This window comes from Cibotium barometz, chromosome 5 (assembly GCF_041138505.1).
Source record: "Cibotium barometz isolate CiBa-2024 chromosome 5, ASM4113850v1, whole genome shotgun sequence".
In the NCBI taxonomy this organism is placed as follows: Eukaryota; Viridiplantae; Streptophyta; class Polypodiopsida; order Cyatheales; family Cibotiaceae; genus Cibotium; species Cibotium barometz.
In genome coordinates this window covers 4,116,924-4,141,464 of record NC_141050.1, presented here as the reverse complement: position 1 = coordinate 4,141,464, position 24,541 = coordinate 4,116,924, and the positions used below count along the sequence as shown (strand labels likewise).

Genomic DNA, 24,541 nt, shown 5'->3' with positions numbered 1-24,541 from the left:
AATGCAAATCACCGCCAAATGTCCAAAATAGTACAAAAATCAATCCACGAGGTAGAACTCACGTGTGAACACCCTCAAAACCAATTAGTATTTAGGTTCTCTACTTTCAGCAAATACAAGTACATTAGGTGCTGTACTTGTAGATTCAGCACATGGACAGCAAGTACAGGCCAGTTCATAGCAAGCATGTACAGATTTCAGCAACCTCACGTGTGCAGGTGGGCAGCAGGTATAGCAAGGACAGCAACCGTACAGCTCACAAACAGCAAGAACAATTTAGGTGGGCAGCAAGCGAGTATAGAATGGAGAAGGGTACCAAGCGATGGAGAGAGAGGGACAGCAGGCGATGGAGAGAAAAATACAGCCACCACCCACGTGGGGAATAAAATACCAATGTTCCATGCAATACCTTTTTCAAAGGTTATAAAGCCTTAATACCAATTTAATACTATGGGCACCATCAAAAGAAAATGTCCAGCCCCTTTTTTAAATGTGTGTGAACACATTAGCTTATAAACATTAAAGTAAACCATAGTTAATGGATTTTACATTTTAAAAGAGCCAAAATGGTAAATACTTACCACCTGTTCATACGCCACACCACCGAGTCATCAACTAGCACTCCACAATACACTGGGAGCATCCTCGTCCAGTGTACTGGCAAAGTATAATAGGTAGACACACGCAAACAAGTCATGCAAAAACAAATTTAGGCATGCAGGCATAAATGCATGTGCACATTAATGGACGAAATCTCCCTTTCATGAAACTTGTACAAGAAGTTCCTGTCGGGCACAAAACTGGCGTGACAAAAATATAAAAATATGTCTTGGTCTTCCTATGGAGTGACAGTCCCATAGGTAAGACGCCATCCTGGCCATACACGGGTGACACCAATAGGCTCTCGTTCATACATCACGAAGCAAGTCACACACGAGTGGCACGAAACTGGTTCCCGTCCATGTGACGCAACACTGGTCACACACACGGGTGGCATTAATCTCACTCCCGTCCATGTGACACCAAAAGACTGGCCCTTTCACATGCGACATTGGCCTGGCCCCATGTGAACATGGCACAAATCTGGCCGCTCTATGGAGTGACAGTCTCATAGAAGTGGCTCCAAAAATGGAGATGGACCAAATGGCGACAAATGCAAATTTCATTTTGCAACAGGTGGCAGAGCCATGACATCAATCTTCACAAAAGCAAGGGCAGAAATTCCATTTTTTCTCAACCATGAGAGGTAGCTGCCTTGGGCTTGCCAACTCTTTGCCATAGACCACAGGTTGAAGCTGTGGTTGTCAGGTGGCCGCACATCGATTCCATGCCACATAATGAGGTTCCATGGGCCCACCGTCATGGCAACATGCCCTTTTGATTTGATCATGCTGAAGGCCAATAATGGAAAACGGAAAACAAAATTTTGGTGCAGAGGGCATACAAGTAGTTGTAATACACTGCAACAAGAAACCCTATGTGCACGGTTCCAGGTGGTTTCTATAACACTTGTCAATGCCAAGGGCTTGCCAATGCGCAAGAAAATCACCAGCTGAACCTGCTCACAATCCGGAATGTGATGACTTGGCGACACGAGAATGCACATACATTCTGAAAGCGTCACCTGGATCACCCATACATCCCTTACAGCGACGGCATGGCAAGTTCAAGGAATGCAAGTTGCCACTTTACTAGAAACATGCGACCATACATAAACGCACCACGCTTATTCAAAGAAGGGACCAAAGAAGTCCACGATTTTGCAAGTGCCCCTCAATTGTGGTTAAAGATCTTCTCAGACATCTACAACAACTGGGATGCACATATAGAAAACATGCAAGACAACTTGGAAACCTGCCTGCTTGGTTGTCGAAGGACACCAGAGAGCACCATCGTGGAGCCTTGCCATAGAGGGATGAGATGGTCACAACACTTCTTGAATGAATAGAGAAGACTGGCAGCGCCGCCGTGTAATCAGCAAGTGGAGTGGAGATCGCCGCCATCAAAAGCAACTAAGGGCAGACAATTTCATGGATGTCTTTTCAAATACATATGTTTTACATGTAGCAGCGGCCACGGAAATATACAGGTTAAGAATCTACTCATCATGTAATGAAGCCGTGGACACATAAGAGGCCAAAGGCCAAGCATAAGTTGTATTAGGCCAAGGCCAAGTGTAAGTTAGGGACATAGGTTTACGGGCCAAAAAGGCCAAGTACTGTGGACATTAATAAGTGTGTGAAAAGGGGGCCATGGTATATAGGCCAATATGAACTATTAAACACAATTAATTCATACTAATCCAAATTACACGCTAACAAGCTTTCATGGCAATCTTGCCCTTCTCCTTGCTCATGGATGTGCTCCTACACCCATACTCTGAGTGGTCAATCATAGTTCATTACAGTGGTATCAGAGCTTCTTATTGATCCAATTTTTCCCAAATTTGGTCAAGGGAAGCTGCAAAAATTTCCAACCCTTTGTGCTTCATGGGAAACCCTAGTTTCATCATCTTTTTTGCTTAGATCATTCCTTTTGTTAACCATCAACTAGGCAATGCTATGGGGGAGTTATGGAGCATATTAAGTACTTGAAACAGGGTTTGGAGAGGCGGCAACAAGGTGACAAAAATCACAGCAACCAAGCAACGTTTTCGCTCATTGACACTCTATACAAGCTTCAATACAAGCCTAAATGCCCTCTCAAGCTTAGTAATGGAGTCTTCTACCATTTTCTATCATTTTGGAGCCTTATTTCGTGAGGATGAATGAAGGCCGTGATCTCTTCCAAAGGCTGTAAACAGAGGTCCACGTTTCTTGGTAACATTTGAACAATTGCTAAGCATTTTCTTGCATCAATTGATTGATTTCTTGGATTTCTTGAATCTACACTTGAGATTTGGGACTTTCTTCCAAGAAGCCCTAATTTCTCCACGATTGACCATTGATCCATGCCATTAGCATTGCTTAATCATCATTAAAACCAATTAATAATGACATTAAGCACAGCTTCTCACCATATGGCCAATTACTCAACCACCAAATGGCTCTCAAGTTTAGAGAAATTTTGTTAAGAATGAATCATTTACATCCTCTTGAGGAGCCTTGTGGTTGATAGCAAGCTTTTAGAGGCATTATTTGCCTTGCTATTACTCATTGGATGCTATTACTCATTGGATGCTTCAAATGCTCAAATGCATGTAAATGGTATGCTAAATGTATAAAATCTTGGCAAACCTTATGCTATGATGGGCTTTAAAGAACATTAATGGTATGCATCAAGGCGCATTGGAAAATTTGATTTCTTATCGCTATTGGATGCCATTTTGAATGTGTTGAACCATTGGTGAGATGATTGATGGAACATGAGTACATGCTTGAATGTATGAACAATTGTAAAAACATGAGTCATGCTTAAAATCAATTTGTAAGTGATCTTACCACTTATTTAAGTTCATTCACTCTCCACATCACTTTGCATTACACCTTCTACATCAAATCAATTGGGAGGAGCAAATGCACAAGCGATGCTCGCTACTATGACAAATGACAAGTCACAAATGATGATGGTGACGAGAAGCATGATGGAAACCATGATGCAACCACTTGTGGAAAGCATGATGCAACCAATTGTGCAAGAGATTAGGGGCATTCGTATGACATAGAGAGCAAGGATGAAGATAAGGGTGGACCATCTCACAATATTTGACAAGCTCATGTTGAAGACAAAGAGAACCATCACCCAAGTTTTCATTCTACTTATGGTGCTATTGACAACCTAATGTTTCCGTACACACCCAATGAAGCCAAAGGCAAGGGTCATGCATTTCCAAACCCAAGGAATGAAGGCTCAAGATTCCCAAGGAGTGATGGTCGTGTTTCATTCAAGGGGAATACTCATCGAGGAGATGCTTCAAGACCTCATGTTGTTGAGGAAGATCTTGTTGGTGAGTTTGAGGATAACAATGATTATATGGATGGGCCTATGCGTAAACGTGGTGACCGTCATGGGGATGTAGATGAATTCAAGGGTGTGAAAGATAAGATTTCCCTTTCAAAGTTTAGTGGTGAAGGCACTAACTATGACATCTTGGAGGAGTGGGTGAACAAATTGGATCTCTATTCGAGATTAACCCTCGAAGTGAGAAAGCTAAAGTTTACTTTGCTAGCATACACTTGAAAGGGTACGCTCATGCATGGTGGAGGCATCTCCAATCACAAGATTATGAGGTCACAAGTTAGAATGCATTCAAGGTAGATATGAGAGAAACATTCACTTCTAAGATGCACAAAGATAAAATGGTTTGTGAATGGGACGATCTACAACAAAAGTACTCGAGTGTGAAGGAGTACACACATAAGTTTCTCAAACTTATGCTTCATGTTGAAGGGTTTAGTGAAGAGTTTAAAATAGTGAAGTATAGCAAGGGCTTAAAGAATGTAATTGGAATGGATGTGAAGGCACAAAGACTAACAACTCTCAAGGATGTAATGATCTTGGTCGAGGTATATGAGGAAAAGTATGCAAATACATGGGAATCACCGGTCGGATTATGGGTCAAATGCTTTCACAAAGCCACCTTTTACCACTCCCAATGTACCCAAATTTCCTACCATCTATGGTAGTGGTGGCAAACCATATAATGCGGGAGGTTTCAAAAGTGGGAGTACTTCTCAAAAGCCTTCACAAGTGGGTGCAGAGCCAACCAATGATGAGGTTACCAAGACCAAATTTGTGAAGGAAGACCGCATCAATGAGACGAGGGATAAAAACATATGCTACAAATGTGGTAGGAAGTATCACAAATAGTATTGGAAGGAGCGTAAATCCCACAATATCAAACTTAATATGGTTTATTCAGAAGTGGTGGATGAGACTAATGACAAAGAAATGGATCCACTTGATGAGCCATACGAGTTTGTGGACACCTATCATTCTTTAGAACCAGAAGGGGAGTTTCCTTTTGATCTCGGTGGTTCTCTTAGTGATCTTTATGATTACGATGATGGCTTACCTCATACTTTGGGTGCTACAAATGTATATGAACACAATGCTACTCTTTTGTTCCATATCCAATGAATCCTATGTCAATTGCAAAGGGGCACGTACATTGAGATTCAAGGCTAAGGTCAAGGGAAGAGATGCATTTGTGTTGGTGGATAGCGGTAGCACACATAGTTTGTGAACCAAAAATCATTGAGAAATCTCAAGTTGCACCCGAAGGCATTAGCAATGAAGAGAAAAGTTGAAGTGGAAAACGGGGATAGCATGGATTGCACATTGATTTATAGAAATGTGGATTTGATGCTCTCAAAGGAGTACACTTGCAAAGCTGAATTGTTCGTGCTAGATATGGGACCGATTGATATCATTTTGGGGTGTGATTGGCTATCAACTCTTGGAACCTTCTCTTCTATGAATTTGCAACAAGGCTTTTTGAGGTTTATACATGGGAAGGGGATCATTACATTGCATGTTTTTGGTACCTCAAAGTTAACCTTGATCAATAGCACACAACTCAAGAGGGAATTGAAAAAGAGTGGCTATATGTACGTTTTGCAGCTTTGTAAAGATAAGGACAATGAAAAAGATAGCAAAGTTACACATGGGATCATGGAGAAGGCTTATGAAGATGTGTTCCATATGCCCAAGGCCGGTCCTCAACAAAACTCCATATAGATTATCAAAAGTGGAGAAAGACGAAGTGGCAAAGCAAGTTAAAGAGCTCAAAGATAAAGGGTGGGTGGAACCAAGTTAATCACCATTTGCATCGCCTGTTTTATTGATGAAGAAGAAGGATGGGACTTTTAGAATGTGCATAAATTATCGGGATGTCAATAGAATCACCATCAAGAATAGGTACCCAATCCCGATCTGTTAGATGAATTGAAGGGTGCTAAGTTCTTCACCAAGATTGACTTGCGGTTCGATTACCACCAAATTAAGAATTGGTGTTTTTCGATAACATATTGGTGTATAGCAAGGGTGAAGAGGAGCACTTGGTTCATGTGAAGGAAGTATTTGATCCATTTAGAGCCAACCAATTGTATGCCAAAGAAACCAAGTGTACATTCATGGTAAAAGAGGTGAAATACCTTGGTCACATTGTGCGCATTGATGGTATAAAGGTGGATCCCAACAAGAAGGTGGAATGTGTGAAGAATTGGCCTACTCTGACCAATCTCACTACTCAAGTGAGGGGATTCTTAGGTCTCCTCATCATTCTATTGATGGTTCATTGAAAAGTATGCACATATAACAACTCCTTTGATGAATAAGTTGAAGAAGGAGGCATTCTTTTGGGATGTAACGGCACAAAAGAGTTTTGATGAGCTGAAAAGAATGCTTACTTCGGCACCTATCTTGGTATGCCTAGATTTCTCTAAGCCTTTCACTATTAGAGTGGATGTATGTGGAAGAGGCATTGGTGCCGGTGTTGTATCAAGACCATAGGGTAATTGCTTTATGAAAGCCAAAAACTTGATGACAAGGAGATGGGGATGCATGTGTATGACCAAGAGATGATTGCTATCTTGCATGCAATCAAGAAATGGCATCACTATCTTTATGGAAACAAGTTTTATGTGCAAAGTGACCATAGGGTTCTTCAATTCTTCCTATCACAATCAAATATTTCACCTAAGCAAAGAAGGTGGTTGGCTACCCTTCAACAATATGATTTCGAGATCACATATATGAAGGGAAAGGAAAATGTGGTGACGAATTCACTTTCTAGAATGTGGGCATGTTCATTATCAGCCATCACGGAAGTGCATAACGATTGGATTGAGGAGATCCAAGAGGAATACATGCTTGATTACAAGGCTTCACAATAGTGCAAAATTACAGCATGTTGTTTGTAATGGTTTACCTCATTTTTTGTTACAAAATGGTCTCCTCTATCACAAGGAAAGGGTGTATCTTATACCCCACTCATCTTTCAAGAAAAAGGTCATGGATGCGATGCATTCTACTCCCATGGTGGCGGGACTTTTGGGTTTGTTCAAAACCTATGATGCCATAAGGAAGAGCTTTCATTGGAAAGGTCAATGGAGGGAAGTTAAAGAGTATGATGTTACTAAGTGTATGCCTTGTCAATTCAACAAGAATCCCACACACAAGCCTAGTGGTTTGCTCGGCCATTACCAATTCCAGAGGATAAATGGACACATATTGTTATGGATGTCATTACCGGCTTGCCTTCTACCATGAAGCGATAGGATAGCATCTATGTGGTGGTTGACTGATTAACGAAAGTTGCCCATTTTGTACCAATAAAAGTGAGACACTCAGCATCTATGGTGGCACACCAATTCATGGAAAATGTGTTCAAGTTGCATAGTATGCCGCAGCAAATAGTGAGTGACTGTGATGTGAAGTTTATGGGCACATTTTGGTGTACATTGTTTGATAGCATGGCTACCAAGTTAACTCCTAGCACGGCCTATCACCCAGAAACCGATGATTAAACCAAGAGAGTCAATAAGTGGCTTGAGACTTACTTGAGGCATTATTGCTATGAAACACAACATGCATGGGACGATTGGTTGCATTGGTGGAGTTTGCCCACAATAGCACCTATCATAGTAGTATTGGAATGTCGCCTTTTGAGGCTATGTATGGCTACAAGTTGCATGTACCGATCATAGCATTCGAGCAAGAGAAGGAAAATCCACATGCAAGGGAGAAAGTGGAAAGAATGCAAACTCTTGCAAACATGTAAAGAGAACATCAAGAAGTCTTAAGAGAAGATAAAGCAAACTCTTTTGCAAACATGTAAAGAGAACATCAAGAAGTCTTAAGAGAAGATAAAGCATTATGAAGATGCACATCTAAGACCATTGGAATTCAAAGAAGAAGACTTTGTGTTCTTGAGGATACCTAAGACTCGATATGGATCTCTCAAAGGTAGTACCAATACAAAGCTTGCACATCGTTATTACGGGCCATACAAAGCATTGAGAAGGGTTGGTGAAGTGGCTTATCAATTACTACTTCTATCTACTACAAGGATACATGATGTCTTTCACACATATCACATTTGAAGGCATATGTTGGGCCAGAGGTGCAAGTATTGGATGAGCTGGGGAGCATTACATGAAGTTTTGGAGGTCTCAAAGGCTTAAATCATGCTCTTTTGGACAGCTTTGGCAAAGAAGTGTGAAGTGGTTCATTTTGATGCTTATGCAAACCATCCATACTATGGGTTTACTTTGTGCATGTTTTGAGGACGAAACATATTTGGGTGGGGATGGTTTGTAATGAAGCGGTGCACACATGAGTGTGGACACAAATTGTATATAGAAGGCCAAGGGCCAAGTATAAGTTGTATTAGGCCAAGGGGCCAAGTGTAAGTGAGGAACATAGGCTTACGAACCAAAGGCAAAGTAGGGTGGACATTAATAAGTATGTGTGAAAAGGGGGCCATGGTATATAGGCCAATGTGAACTGTTAATCACATTTAGACTAATCTAAATTACAAGCTAAAAAGCTTTAAAAATCTTGCCCTTCTCCTTACTCATGGGGATGGTGCTCCTACACCCATGTTATCACTCCATGTTATCACTCCATGCTCTGAGTGGTCAATCATAGTTCATTGAACATAAACTAAATATGCAATTCACAAAGGGTGCTAAGAAATAGTTGATACCTTGGTTAGCCCTTGGATGACTTGCATTGCTATTTTCCATTTAGAGCAGAGTTTCTCTCCACGCTCATTGGCAGTGAGTTGCATCCATTATAAATTATCTACAATCCTAAGTGCTCCGTGGGGCACTGCTCCTAGAGATTTTGAACATGTGCTTTAGGTCTTAGGTTTAAACCACACCAATTGCAGCAGCACTCATGGATTTTTGTGAAAAAATGCAGGTGTCCTCCGCTTGGTCAAACTCATGAGTGATGAGGATGGAATAAGTTTTTATTTGCAGGGTGTCTATGATGTGGAATCTCCTCCTGCCACCTCAACTACCCTTCATTCCTTTGTGAGCCCAGTCTTAGCTTGAAAGACATGTTAAAACCACTTGGTCAACATCTCCACGATCATTTGGTGAGGGATGCTCACATATTTTATAATGATGGTGTACTGTATTCTAAGCAACCTAATATTGAGGTCAATGTATATGGGGAAGTCATTTGACTGCAATTGTAAACAATACAAGGAGCTAATCTAGTGAGTATTTTTAAGCCTTGACTATGCAAGTGTGAAAAAAGCTAAGTCGATTTCACAAAGAGTAACATACAAAATCTCCCCATTGTGAAGCATGCTTGCAAGCTCTCTCTATCTCTTATTCTCTCTTGTTCTCTTTCTTACTTTAGTCTATGCATTGGTTGGAAGTGCTTATTAGTGAGTGTGGGAGGCTTATTAGTGAGTGTGGGAGGCTACTAGCGTGCTTTAGGATTTTCTTCTTCTCTTCCTTGAGTCACATGTGTAGCAAAGATTTCTTGCAACCACCCTTGCGAGAGATGAGCTCTCACTAGCTCACGTTCAAACAATAGGTTGCACCATTAAATACATTTAATTTTGGCATCCCTTTAGCCGTGCTTTGATGTGTTAAGGTTTACATTAGCTTAGAGTAAAGTTTGCAAGGTGTGAGTACATGTAACTTGAAGTTGGAAAACATTATCCAGTTATTCAAGAGGTAAGAATTACTGTGTTAATCTATGCCTCTTCATGAGTAACAACTCATCTATCAAAATTCTAAAAATTTGGTAATTTAGGACCATTAATGTGTAGCCCAAGGGGAAGGTCTTGAAGTCCCAAGGCGTGGACCTAGGTCTGCGTCTTGTTTTTGGGAGGAGGAGCCACCACGAATGACATCATTGTAAAGGCGTGGGGGCTAGGCCCACCCCCACGAGTGCATTTTATCCCACAAAAAAAGAGTTTTTCTTTAAATCAGTATATTACTTAGGTTTATGACATCATAAGGCACATCCTAGAGTCCAAAACCCTAAGCTGTAATCTCAAATTCCACTCTCTAGAAAAACGCATGGTGAGTGATTGTGACACTCATGAACATCAGTGAACTGACTCACATACCACCTTAGTATTGCCACTACAATGCCCATGAAAACTTGTAATCCTACATTTCAACCCTACAGTAACCTAAATTAAGGTTACAACCACAAAAAACAGTGTGTTCAACTCATCTGAGTTGTCACACTCATGAAGTACAACCAATTTACTCATGTCATGGCTATAGTAGTTCACTCACAAATGTTACTCAAATTGTCATGTGTTATGAGTATAGTTTTCCCCCCCCCCCCATAATGCATACCCATCTTGGTCATAAAAACCTAAAATGTTGGTTTTCTTAGGAGAAAATGTTTATGCACCTCCGATCCTTCCTCCTTTAAGGTTTAGGGAATCCTTGGAAGCGCTTGCCTCGCCCTTCAAGGCCCCGGCTTCCCCCTTCCCCCTTTAGGGTTTTTAGCTCATAAGAATTATTAGTGATGTTACCAAATTGTAGTGCATCAAACAACCCTCAAACTTTATATTAAGTGAGAAAAATTTTATGCACCTCTGATCCATAAGAATTATTAATAATTCTTATGCACCTCGAATCCATAAGAATTATTAGTAACAACATTTAACTGAACTATAGTGCATCAAAACAACTCCCCAACTTTATATTAAGCAAGCCTTAGATCGCTTATATTAACACAAGCCTTAGCTCATGTTATTTGAACAAAACACAAATAGTATAATTTAAAAGACAAGAATCATTAAACACCACAATCAAACAATAAGCCACAAGAGTGGTCAATTGGGGCATTGGGAATATCAAAATTGCCCACTTACAGAGGGGAGCCTCTACCCCAGTAGTATTTTCCTTCTCGCATTGGATTTATAAACAATGTTATAAACTTCTTGAGCGAACTGTTGAAGCACCCTATTTCAGCACATTATCATATCAACGTGCTTGTAACATGCACTACAAAATCCACTTAGGTGAGAAAATACCCAACACTAAAATGGAACATCACTAATGCAAGATGACATCCCTCCACAAGCCTTTCTAAAAGAAACTTTTGCTCACTTTGTCATATGTCTTCAACACACCAAGATGACCCGTAATTAAGTGAAGAAGAATGCATTTCATAAAGCACCTCTGGTATGTAGGATGAGGTAGAAGCAAGATACACTCAATCTTGTATCGTAAGAGGTTGTTGTTGTGAAGCTTGTAATGGGGAATATCTTCATGATTACCTTACTGTAATTTCTTGAAAATGTGGATAGGAACCTCATTTAGGAGGTATTCCTCTTGAATTACCTTAATCCAATCACTATAAAGCTCCATAATTGATGACATAGTGCAAGCCCAGATTCTTGACAATGTAGTCGCTACTACATTGTCCTTGCTCGATATGTATGATATCTCAAAATCATAACTTTGAAGAGTGGCCAGTCACCTCTTTTTCTTTGGAGAGAGAGTTGGTTGGGATAAGAAAAAATTGATCACCACTTCTCACCTTGAAGTGGGAATCATACAAGTAATGATGCCACTTCTTGATAGCATGAAATATAGCAAGCATCTCTTGCTATCCTTCATGTTTATGTGCAAGCATCTCTTGTTCATAAACATGCAATGCCATCTCCTTTTGGTAAAGCTTTCTACTCTCAAAAGAAATGACTCCATGATGCGATTGATACAAAACAGCCCCAAGTCCTCTTTCACTTGCATCCGCTCTCACATAGAAAGCCTTGGAGAAATCGGGAACAAACAAGAATGGAGGCCTATGTAAGCAAAGATTTGAGCTCATTGAATCTTTTGTCAGCAATAGAATCCCAAAAGAAAGCTTCCGTCTTAAGAAGATCGGTAAGTGGTGCCGCTATATAGATGCATAATGCACCATGAATCTTCTATAGAAAGAAGATAGCCCCAAAAATCCTCCGAAATGAGTTGAATTTCTTGGTGTTGTCCAATCTTTGACACATGCCACCTTATTTGGATCCTCTCTTATGCCATTCTCTCCCACTAAATGCTTAAGATATTCCACTTCATTGACCATGAATGTGTATTTTTTTTCTTTTGTAAATAGCTTGTGCTCCCTCATCACTTCAAACAATTGCTTCACATGAGATATGTGTTCTTCTTTACTCTTTCTATATATCAATATATCATCGAAGAACACTAGCACAAACTTGAATAGAAAAGGAGCCAATACCCTATTTATCAATGCTTGGAAAGTGGCCGGTGCATTTGTAAGACCAAAGGGCATGACCATAAAGTGAAACAACCCTCTTTAGATCCTAAATGTGGTCTTTTCTTCATCACCTTCATCATTATTTGATAATATCCCGATCTTATATAAATCTTGGTGAAAAATCTTGCTCCTTGAGCTCATCCAAGAGATCATAAATGCGTGGAATGGGGTACCTATTCTTGATAGTGACTTTGTTCAAGTCATGATAATCAATGCACATGCAAAAGGACCCATCCTTATTCTTCACCAATTGAACGAGAGAAGAAAATGGAGATTGTGATGGGTTGAATAAGACCCATGGAAAGCAAATCTTGCACTTACTTTGCTACGTTCTCTCTTTCCACCTTGGACAACTGATAGGGAGGCTTGTTGACGAACTTTGCATTTGGTTCATGTACAATGGCGTGATCAATCTCTCTCTTAAGAGACAAATTCTTTGGCACTTGAAAAATATCTTCAAACTCCTTAAGAAGGGAATGAAGATTTGATCTTGAAATCCTAAAAAATTATTGGAATTGAAATTTTCTTAGCTCTTGATAATGCTCTAGGAGTGTACTAAACAATGGTATAAAGGGGTTTGACCTTGGTCAATGTGAAACCATTCTCTGTTTTGAGTTTTAGGTCAAAGCCAACCCTAGAGTTTTGACCATCCAAATGACATCGAAATTGGGTGTACTTTGGCTTGTTTGAGAGCCAGATTGTATAATCATCCCATGATGTCAAATGCCTCAAGCAACTTGCTATTTTTCTCTCTAGTACTTCTGTGATGGTATGATCTCTCCTGAATCTTTTTAGGAAAGCCTTCTTGAATTCTTTAAACATCTAGAAGTGCTCCAGACCATATTGTGCATACCAGCTATTGTGGCCTTTCCACCCAAAGTTGTCATAAAGTACTCTGTCTTTTGTAGCAATGAAGCTTGACTGGTCAAGAATGTGATCTCAAAGGGGCAAAGATGTGAGCATCTAGATCCTCCTCACTCTTGCCCTTGAACTTCAGGTATTTGAGAGACATCCTTCCACAATTGCCAGTTCTTCTTCTTCTTGATCTCCTACCTCCTATTTTGAAGCTCTTGGTGCTCTCTCAACTCAATGAAACCACAATGGCATGTAGATGGCCATGAATGATTCCACAAGTATGTAAATGTCTTCAATATGTAATCGAAAGCATCAATGGTGCATCCATATCATGTATTGTCATTCAACACATCATCACGTATGCCATTGGCCATCCATAAGCTTGAAATTCCATCCAATGATGCCATAATAAGCTAGATCTTGTCCAAATGCCAAAAATGCAAGATTATACAAGCATTATGGCATAAAAAACGCTTCCAATAGCCTCAACGAGTTCCCAATGATAAGAGGGAATGGCCAATTTCTGAGAAATTAGGGTTTCTTGAAGAAATCCCCAATTGCCATGGAAACTTGCAAGAAAGCAACCATAGAATCAAATTTTGGCAATAGCTACTTATCACCAATGACCCGTAGGCATCACCAATGCTTGGAGTGGATGAGGATTTGCACTCTCTTTGTGTTGATTTGTGAAGAACTATTCTCTAGTTTTGTCCACTTCAAGAGAGCTCCAAAATCTCCAAGATCTTCAAGAAATGCACCAAGAATGTCCCATTTGGCCTCCTAAGGCCATTGCTAAAGTAAACAAGCCATCAAAGTTTGTAAGAGAGCAAGTGGTTGAAGTAAACAAACCCCTACAGGGCTGAGATTTGGGACAAATCATTATGTAGATTAACATGTAATCAGCAAGAATCACACATAATGCCTAAGTGGTTTAATCTCCCACCATGAGAATGGAAATAACCTTTCATAGGCCAAAGTGTGGTAGCTCAAGGCTCCAGTAAGTAATTCAAAAGTCATACAAAAGATACAAATGAAGATCCATGAGCCCCTTTTATAGTTGAGCCCATGCCCATACCCTAACTAAAGTTCCTACTTTATTACAGGCATCCTCCCTACTAACTCAAGATCCTAATATTCATGCCAAACCTTCAATAGACCTTCAAACAAAGAATCTAACAACATGGAACTTTCCAAATTCTCTTATGGTACCCGTACAATAGGCACCTCGCCAAGGTAGTGCATAGTAAACAAGTGGGGACATTCCAAATGCTCTTATGGCACCCATGCAATAAGCAATAGTGCACAATTGGGAACATTCCGAATTCTCTTATGGCACCCATGCAATAAGCAGTGGTGCACCTAACCTAGGTAGCACCTACTTGAAGACCATTAAGATGATCCCCACCTAGCACTTCACATGTTAATTTAGCAATGCAACAACACAACAACATATTAGGGGAGTATTATCGACCATATCTTTATAAAAGAGATGGGCACATCATACGTGCCAACTCAAATAGGCATCATAGCCACCCTAGTCAGACATAACAGTCATTTCCAAAATAAACAATTGTTGTAATTCCGTTACAACTTGCACAATTTCTCAAGTACCAACCTATACAAATTGGACACAACTTCAATTGTACATGCTTACACATCAGTCTTATTATAGAATGCCAGTAAGAGTGAATGTTTAACCTCAACAACCTTAATATAATCCCTTGGATATGTTGGTACAATGGAAAAAAATACACAATGGGAAACCATGCACGACCCCAACCATTTGTGCCACCATCTCAAAAATAATGTTTAGAAGGAATGAGACAAATGGGAAGGAAGTGCCACTTCAAGTAGCCTAAGCAACAAGAGCCTAGCTGCATAAAGAACAAAGCATGTTTACAAATCAAAGTTTATATCCAAATTTGATGGATTTGCATTTCCAATTCAATATTTGGAGATGCTCGATCAAGTTTACAAAGCTTTTAGGCACATGGTTAACTACACAAAGATCAAAGAATTTGAGGTATAACTGTATGGCAAAGCTAAGCAATAGTCTAAATCACTCAATCTAGAAGATAAAATAGACTATCGCGGGCTCAAGTGTGCTTTTATGATTGGTTTCACACCAAGGGAAACCAAAAGGAGTCATATTGCTTAATTTCATGCAATTGAGAAAAAAGAGGGTGAATCAAGTAGAGACTTCATCCTACCTTAGGCATCTCAATTTGAGATGTGAGGAATGAGAAAGGCTTGATGATAGGCAATTATAATCGTGGCTTCTCTTGGGCCTAAAGGACAAAAAATTTATGACCATGTATACACGGTAATGTATACCTCTTTTGATGGATGCAATAAGGAAGCTATTGATTTTAATTATAATCTAAGCTTTAATGGGCGAACAGCCCAACCCTTGGGACATACTATGGACACCATATCTTGTAATCAATTGACTAGTGTGCCAGAAAAGTATCTTAGCTTAAGAGAGAAGAAACTTACATAAGAGATATAATTATTGATGAGATCACAACCGTGTTGTTGAATCAACTTACAACATTAAGGTGTGGCATAAGAAAGAGAGCTATAAGCAAGACAACATTAACATGTGGGATAAGAAAGAGAGCTATAAGGAGACCATCACTTGCCCCCAGGTAAAGACATGGCTTGGTGCATACAAACACTTAATTCTTACATCCAAAAGAAATACCACTTTTGTATTGGTTGCTTTCTTAGCACCTTGGAAACCATAAAACTTCATAGTGTTGCTATGTAGTTAGTGAGGCTACAACTCCTCCTACAAATGAATCCAATGCAACCAACGGCCTTACCATTGCCACTTAGCACATAGCACATGCTACCAATGTAGCTTAAGTATCACACCTAACGTGAGGAACCCCACCCCCTATATACTATATAATACGTCTTCCCAAGTCATGGCAATGATGTATACATGTATCGGGTAGAGGTAGAGAGTCCCACTTGGGGGCATCATACACACTAACCTAGTGTTCAGCTAACTAGTAGCATACATCCCAAATCTACCAAAGAGACCTTACACTAAGAAATGAATATGAATCTTCCTATGGGGTCCCTTCATGATCCTCACAAGTAAGAGACGATTGGTGGCTTTGTACAATGCGTACAACACTCTCCAATGTCTTACTCCTTGATTTGATTTAGTCAAGCTATAATTCTAAGTTTAGACCTTCCTTGGTCTTTGTTTATTGGGCCTCTAGTTGTTGATATCTGATTATTCTCTTTAACTTTTCCCTTATCTCTCTCTAGATTAATGCTACTTCTTTCTAGGATTTCATTGGGGCCTTTCCTTTCCTCAGTACTTTTCTAAATGACCCTTAATGACACTTCTACCCTTAATTTCTTTTATAATTCTGGTCTCTAGTGAGAAAACCCCATTAGTAGTGGTATTCTCTCTTTACAAATGACTAGTCTTTTTTAAGGGTTAGAGTCATATTTATTGGAGAGCACTCACTTGAATATATTGAGGCTATTGGCTGAACTACCTATTTTATAGACAATGAGCTATTGAAGTCTAGAAGGTCTCTATTTTAGCCAACTCTATAGCCATAGGAGGAGATACTACATCCAACAAAATGAGGCATTCTTACTTGGCTAGGCAAAAATGCAACAAAGCAAAGGCTAAGCTAAACAGAAAGCAAAACTTCAAGGAGCTAATAGTGTAAAAGAAGAAGAATAAATTTCTCAAAATACTCTAATATTACATCAAAGACTGATTTATTCACTTTGAAAAAGCCAAAAGAAGCACTAGAAAAGAATCATTATACACTTTGTATGATGGCCTCATAGAGGTTCAAGAAGTAAATCTTGTTGGCTCATGCAAAAATCCCTAACTTGTGAAAATGGCTAAGGATCTCAAACTTGATATAAAAGAAGAATTGGTTATCTTATTGAAAGAGTTTCAAGGTGTCTTTCTGTGGAAATACATGGACTGAAGGGATTATCTCTATGAGTTGTTAAACACACAATCCCTTTCATAGACAAAGAAAGACCAATTAAATAAAGATCATACCCCATGAATCCTAGATAATAACACATTGTAAAACCAATTGTTGATACTTTAGCTAAGACAAACAATATTTACATACAAAGTTATACCTTTTGGTTTGACAAATGTCCCATTCACATTTTAAAGACTAATGTTCCCTGTATGCAATAAGTACATTTGGAAACTCCTTGAGGTATTTGTGGAAAATGAATTTTTCATGTATATAATATCTCCCTTTCTCAATGACACATGGTGTAATCTTAGATGCATTATCTCCAAGGATTGGATTTTGACAAATGAAAGAAAATTAAATCTAATTTTCAAATTGCCAACCCCAATAGACTCTAAAGTGGTTAAAATATTTCGGGGACATATGGACTACTATTAGAGATTTATTAGGATGGTACACTTAGAACATATGTGGCTTATATCCTCTTTAGTTTTGTAATATTAAAAACTTTCCCATGAGATCTGGTCCAACCATATCACAAGGTAACTAATCCTCATGCAATATTAGTGGAATCCTACAAAGGACTCGATTTTTATAGATAGTATATGCTTTATAATGACAAGGATACAATTTTAACACTTATTAGAAATGCATATGTCTAGATAGGTTTGATCTTGAAGAAAGTGAGTAGGATCCTTTCTATCTGACAAGGTAACTAATCCATTGTAAACATTAGGGGGATGTTATAGAAGACACGTATGTTTTTTACAAACAACATATGCTTTATAACGACAAGGATACAATTTCAACACTTATTTTTTATCGCTACTGGAGAAAAGCTAATTTTGCTAGCTTGGCGACTCTTATCTCTATGATTTCTTAACTATTGATACTTGCGATTTGATGATAATTTGTTGGATTTCACAACCATACATTGAAAGGCAAAAGTAGCATGTGCTATAAAAGCTATGCCCACTATGTTGAGCAATTTTGCTAGCTTGCTGACTCTTATCTCTAAGATTTCTTAATTATTAATACTTACGGTCTCATGATGATTTATTGCATTTCACAACCATATATTAAAAGGAAAAAGTAGCATGTGCTATAAGAGCTATGTATGGTATGCTGAGCAATTGATATTTGTGGATGCCTCATGATTTCTCATTGACTTTCAATGCCAAGATTCTTCATAATTACAACTCAGGTTGCTAACTCAATGTGAGTAACTATTGGAGGGGCCCTTGCTAATTTCATTTGGTGAATCGGAGGCAGTGGTCCACCTTCCGACTTGCTAAGTGTGGTTAGCCAGGTAGGGTACTCGATTCCAAGATCACCAGATACCTTGCTACCCTACCTTGCTAAGTGTGGTTAGCAAGGTAGGGTACTCGATTCCAAGATCACCAGATAGCTTGCTAAGTGTGGTTAGCAAGGTAGGGTACTCGATTCCAAGATCACCAGATAGCTTGTGGCTATTGACTAAAGTGTTAATCCTAGACTTACTTATCTACTCAGTTAGCTATCCTACTCGTCACTTAGTATCTCAAAACACACCTCAACACCAAATACATAGTTATGATATGAACTATATTTCATTGTATTATTGTGATGAACAAGTATATTTTGCTTTATAAAGCATGGAATGATTCCAATAGTGTTTCAATACAATGTACTATCTAGACTATATCTACAACATTAGGCCATACCTTTATATAGAATTTACATCAACATGTGGCATTGACCCATTTGTCCCAACGTACAGCTCTTGGATTGATCTCTCATTTAGGCTGCGATTTCAAGTTAATTGTCAAGTATCCTAGGATTCCATCAGCCGGTTCAAGCTATGATCTTTTGACCTTCATGATGTTGAGATCTATGGTCCTCCCACTTTAGTAGTTGACCACTTTCAGATGGTTCGTGAGTGTACTTCACGCTTCAACTACTTTCAGGCATTCTCTATGTGTCCCAAGCTTCGTGTTGGGACTAGTGCCTCCATTACTCATCCCTTTGCTTCAACTACTGTGCCTCCATTATTCATCCCTTCGTGTTGGGACTAGTGCCTCCATTATTCATCCCTCAACTACTTTGAGGGATTCTCTATGTGTCCCCAGCCATCCATGTTGGGACTAGTCTCATTTCTTTAAACTCGTATCTTCATTATTCAATCCAAAGTCGGGATCCTAGCCTCTTCAATATTTACACTTGGCTCTTGGCAGCAAAGCTCTATGTGTGTGTGTGTGTGTGTGTGTGTGTGTGTGTTTAAAAGAGAGAGAGAGAGAGTGTGTGTGCACATGGATTTTGTCAAAAATATTATACTACATTGGGTCAAAAAATAGTTATACTAAGCCTATTTTTTAATGGTAAAGGCCTTAAAATTGTAATATAAAGTTTAAAATGTTTGAATACAAAATCACTTTTGAAATTGTAAGATGTTTAGTTATGAAAACAACCTTTTGTAAGATGTTTAGTTATGAAAATAACCTTTTGTACTGAACAATCATACTTATTAGTTATTTTTAACTACCTAAGTAGCTAGTAGGATGATGTTAATTACAACCTAGGATGGAGATGTGGGATGTTAATATGAGTCTAGAGTAATGATATCCATCACCCCCCCTCATCTACCAAAGGTGAACTACCTCTATGATCTAATGATGCCGATTCAATGAAGATGTTTCTCTATCTAGTCCTTGCTAAGAGCCTTTGTGGGTATATGTATACATGGTTCTCTATCAAACCATCTTGACCTCTCTGAACATGATGAGCTTGTGCACAAAGTAATAATTAATCTCAATGTATTTAGTGTGATCTTGAAACACAAGATTCCAAGCAATGGCCATGATGAGCTTGTGCACAAAGTAATAGTTAATCTCAATGTATTTAGTGTGATCCTGAAACACAAGATTTCAAAAGCAATGGCCACGTGTAAGACTTGCCTTTGATATAGCCTCTATGGACTTTTGGTACATCTTGATCTCTCAAAGGGCAACGGGCCTGGTCTCCAATCTCTAGCCTTCCTCATGTTTACTAACAAGTATTCTCCATGTTACTTCCATGTATTATTAACAAGAATTCCCCATGTTACTTCCATGTGTTGCTTATGGAGGAACAATGACCATTGCACATTCTCTCAGTATTTAGAAAAATAACAACAAGATTCCTATCACAATGACTTTTGATCATTATCACACGAAAGGAGAGAATGCTAATGTATTCTAGGACTAACAGCTATCACCATTAAAGTCTTTTACTCGATCACAAACAATGACTTTTGATCAACGTCACAAAAGGAGGGAATGCTACTCTATTCTAGGACTAACAGCTATCACCATTAATGTTCTACATCAAAGCACAAATAAGACACTCCAAAAGGATGTATAATCAAGCTATGAAGAAATGATGCCCAAATGTACAATTTGAATGGGTGCCCATGTCATGGTCCTATGGAGAATGCTTATTGGGGATTCTAGTGTGTAATGTTCCTATAGAATACTTATGGTGATTCTTGCTCTAAGGGCATGTGGTAGCAAGCTAGTATAAGTTCCTTGTGAATGTACTTCATGTATATATTATGAGATTAAGTATTATATAAAAAATAGGCTACTTATGAGTCTTAGGCTCCCCCCAGCAACAGCTCAAGTGTGTGTGAATACTTATGAACTTATTTATATAAGTCAATTTTCTCTCATTACATAACACATTCTCCTATTGTGCATTTGAGCCATCTTGCTCTCGCTTCTCTACTCTATCCTTATGCATATATAGCTACCATAGGTGTGAGAGATCGGAGTGTGAGAAGCATGACAATTAAGAGCTACCATAAGTGTGAGAGAGGAGCAGGAGGAGCATGATAATGAAGAACTCTCTAAAAGAAGGAAGGTTGCATCCATTACTCACTTCTGATACATGTGATTAGAGTTCTTAATTGCATCTGTTATCCTCTTATAATTACATCCATGTAATCAGTTTCAATGACATGAAGATCGAGTGGATTTTAATGCTATTATTGGCATGGGTACCAGACATCGAAAGATGAAATGTGACTTATGGTAGCGGGGCGCATCATGAGATGGTTGCTTATTCTTTTGGAGTTTGGTTTCACATGGAAAGGTCCAATTCTAGAGAGATATCAAGGCACATGAGACTCTAGAAAATGGCACCTGTCACATCAAGAACTGGTAATAAAGGCTCTTTGGATCAAATGAGTGGTTTATGCAGTCTCACGGTAGTACGTCATCGTGATTGTGCAATCTACATAATCACACTTTTTGAACTATTGTGGTCCACTTGCAAGATTATGGGCTTGTGGGCTTATGGGCCAATGGGTTTCTCCGATTTTGAGCTTATGGATATACATGCTTCTTAGCTTGTGGACTTTGCAACTAACTAGGCTATGGGTATACAGGCTTCCCAACTTGTAGACTTCCAAGCTTATGGGGTTTTCAAGCTTAAGGGATTCTCGATTCACGTCAACCCCTATGATGCAAAAATTACAACACGGTACATGTGAAGAATTGCCTCATTTTCGTATGAGAAACTATATCATTTACAAGGATAAAGCCTATCTTAAGCAAAAGGTGTTAGAAGAAATGCACTCTTGATTCAATAGTCTCAAAGAAATCTTTACATTCATCACATTCATTTCTAAATGGTTTATGCAATCCTTACATGTATCACATTCATTTCTAAATAGTTTATGCAAGTTGGGGATTCCAAGGTAGCCTTGAACTTTTGAAAGGCATTTCGCTCTATGATTGTCCACTTAAACATGGCTTTCTTCTTTGTAGGATATATAATGGTGAAGACATATGTGTAAAGTGAAGTGTAAATTGTCTAAAGTATGAGCATAAAGAGACATTCTAATAATAGGCATTAATTTTAGCTATAACTTGATTTTAACAGGATCCATTTGTGTAATCTTTTGATAGAATATAATGAAAATAATGTATTCCAAGTGGAAGAATTTACTCTTAATTGTGTTCATCATGCACTTTCTTTATCATAGGATGACTACCCCAACAAAACATGGTCAACAAAGTGTGCATCATGAGCACACTTTGCACGAGAAGGCATTTGAAGTATGCCCTCCATAAGAGTACCCTCTTGAATTGGCCACCTCCTAAGACCAATGAAATTCCCATGACTAAGGTTAAGCATAATCTTCTCAAACTTAAACTATTATTACTAGTGAGTATCCTCGTGAGTTAGAGTTGAAAAATGACCATTATGGGGTGCTACATGATAGTGTGCCTGACTTCTATGTTATGAATTGGCTATGCTGGTATCGATGTTTCAAACCATTGTCCATCGGGATGAGATATTAATTCTCAACTATTAGGAGGGCTCCATGAAAATGTTTCCATTACCAAAAGGACCCCATCAACAAGTAGCGGAATGCCAGCTTAGAGCAGTTATGCTAGTTCAACTACAAGATCATGTGCAATTAACATCAGTTCCAAATTATATATGTTCCACCTTATACAGTTACAAGATCTTGTGTGTAAGTAAATGACAGTTCCAAATTATATATGTTTCACCTTATATAGTTCCAAGTGTGGATTTTTAAAATATACATGTTCCACCTTATATATGTTTCACCTTATATAGTTCCAAGTGTGGATTTTTAAAATATACATGTTCCACCTTATATATGTTTCACCTTATATAGTTCCAAGTCTAAATATACATGTTCCACCTTATATATGTTTCACCTTACAATTCTAAATTACACATGTTCCACCTTATACAATTCTAAGTTATACATGTTCCATGTTATACAATTCTAAATTATACATGTTCCACCTTATATAATTCTAAGCTATACATGTTCTACCTCATAGATCCAAGTGTGGAGTTTTAAATTATATTAATCCACCTTATACATGTTCTAAGTATGGAGTGGATCATTTGATTAAAGACATGTTTCAACTGTAAGCTCATCTGCAAGTAATGATAGTTCCAAATTATATAGTTCCAGCTTATACATGTTCCAAGTGGGGAGTGGATCATTTGATTAATATTGTCCATACAAATCATGTGGAGAGGCATTAACTTCTACCAATCCTACCACCATAAACCTTCACATGATTAGTGATAATTTGGATGGATAATGCCCCATTAAATATTTTAACTCATGGTGGTCAAGCCTGATAATAGGGCAAAGACAAGGTAGATGTCTTATTTGAGCCTTTAAAGTTGGCCAAAGGAGGTGGGTTATGAAAGTGGGCAAGGGTGAAAGTATGGTTTGAATTTAGGATGGTTAAGATGAAGGAACCATAGGAATAGGGTCAAGACAATGAAGAGGACTTGTTACTATAGGAAATGATGGTGGATCCTAACAAAGGAGATCAAAATGCCATAATGGCATACGTGTAACTCCTCAAGGAGTTAGGGAATACTCAAATGCTAAGGAGGAAATTCAAAATCTTGGAACTGTGAAAGCCCTAGTTGAAAATTTTCAAGACAAATACGAGGAAAGACTAAGGGCTAACAAACAATGGATACACTGTGCGAAGGGAAGGGGATTGAATGTTCCTAAGCCAATCCCCTTGAGCAAGGGGAAGAAGTTCTTAGCTTTGACTATGACTCAAGGGATGATCTCATGGCATAAATGTTTGCAAATGAAAATGAAGTCCCTTCCCCAAGATCCTTTTTTCATCACAAGAAATGAAAATCCTGCCATGGAACAAGAAACCACTAACCTATGCTGTGGAAGATGTTAAGGAGTGGGTAGACGGTAGCTCAAAATCAAGAGCTAACCAAGAAAGAGACACACCTTAGCTTCTTATTGAAGTTCCGCTCCAATCAAGGGAGGAGTGTGCCTCGATTTATTTACATTCTAGTGAATTAACTTGGTTGTTACTATGAAAGCGACAAGATTAATGCTGCAATTCCACAATCCACCACGATGGATATCATGCAACTGTGATTCTAGATAAAGGGATGGGAATGTGCATTATCACGAGAAGATGTTAGGAAAAATGAGACCTCTAGGCTATCAAGAACATGGAAAGCTGTTCGGTTTGGGTAGGTTGGGTAGCTGGTGTAGTTTGGAATGCTAACTCTCTACTAGGATCAACAGAGAGTTTCTTCATCTTTCACTCCACCAGCTTGAATCAGGGCCTTTACTTCTTGCACTTCCTCTTTTGTCTTACCATCTAGCAATAAGATTTGTGGTAGGGTTTAGTTCAACAAGCGTTCAGTTATTACCGGTCACAATAGGTTCCGTGTGGATATGAGTCTCTACTTGAATGGGATTTGTACGTGACAAGGCTACATTGGGGGATGGGAATAAGCATTATCACAAGAAGATGTTAGGAAAAATGAGACCTCTAGGCTATCAAGAACATGGAAAGCTGTTCGGTTTGGGTAGGTTGGGCAGCTGGTGTTGTTTGGGATGCTAACTCTCTACTAGGATCAACAGAGAGTTTCTTCATCTTTCACTCTACCAACTTGAATCAGGGCCTTTACTTCTTGCACTTCCTCTTTTGTCTTACCATCTAGCAATAAGATTT

General features: G+C 38.8%; 1 protein-coding gene across 4 annotated transcripts in view; it reads right to left on the bottom strand.

Annotated features, from left to right (window-relative positions):
• Positions 1–2,135, bottom strand: part of LOC147637978 (uncharacterized) — an 87,700-nt gene extending 85,565 nt beyond the window's left edge. For all 4 annotated transcript variants that reach the window (XM_086797203.1, XM_086797197.1, XM_086797218.1 and 1 more), the window contains exon 1: positions 1,859–2,135. In XM_086797203.1, coding sequence (XP_086653329.1) covers positions 1,859–2,003 — 145 coding nt within the window. In that variant the 5' untranslated portion in view covers positions 2,004–2,135. The remainder of the gene's footprint in view (positions 1–1,858) is intronic.
• Positions 2,136–24,541: the final 22,406 nt, after the last annotated feature.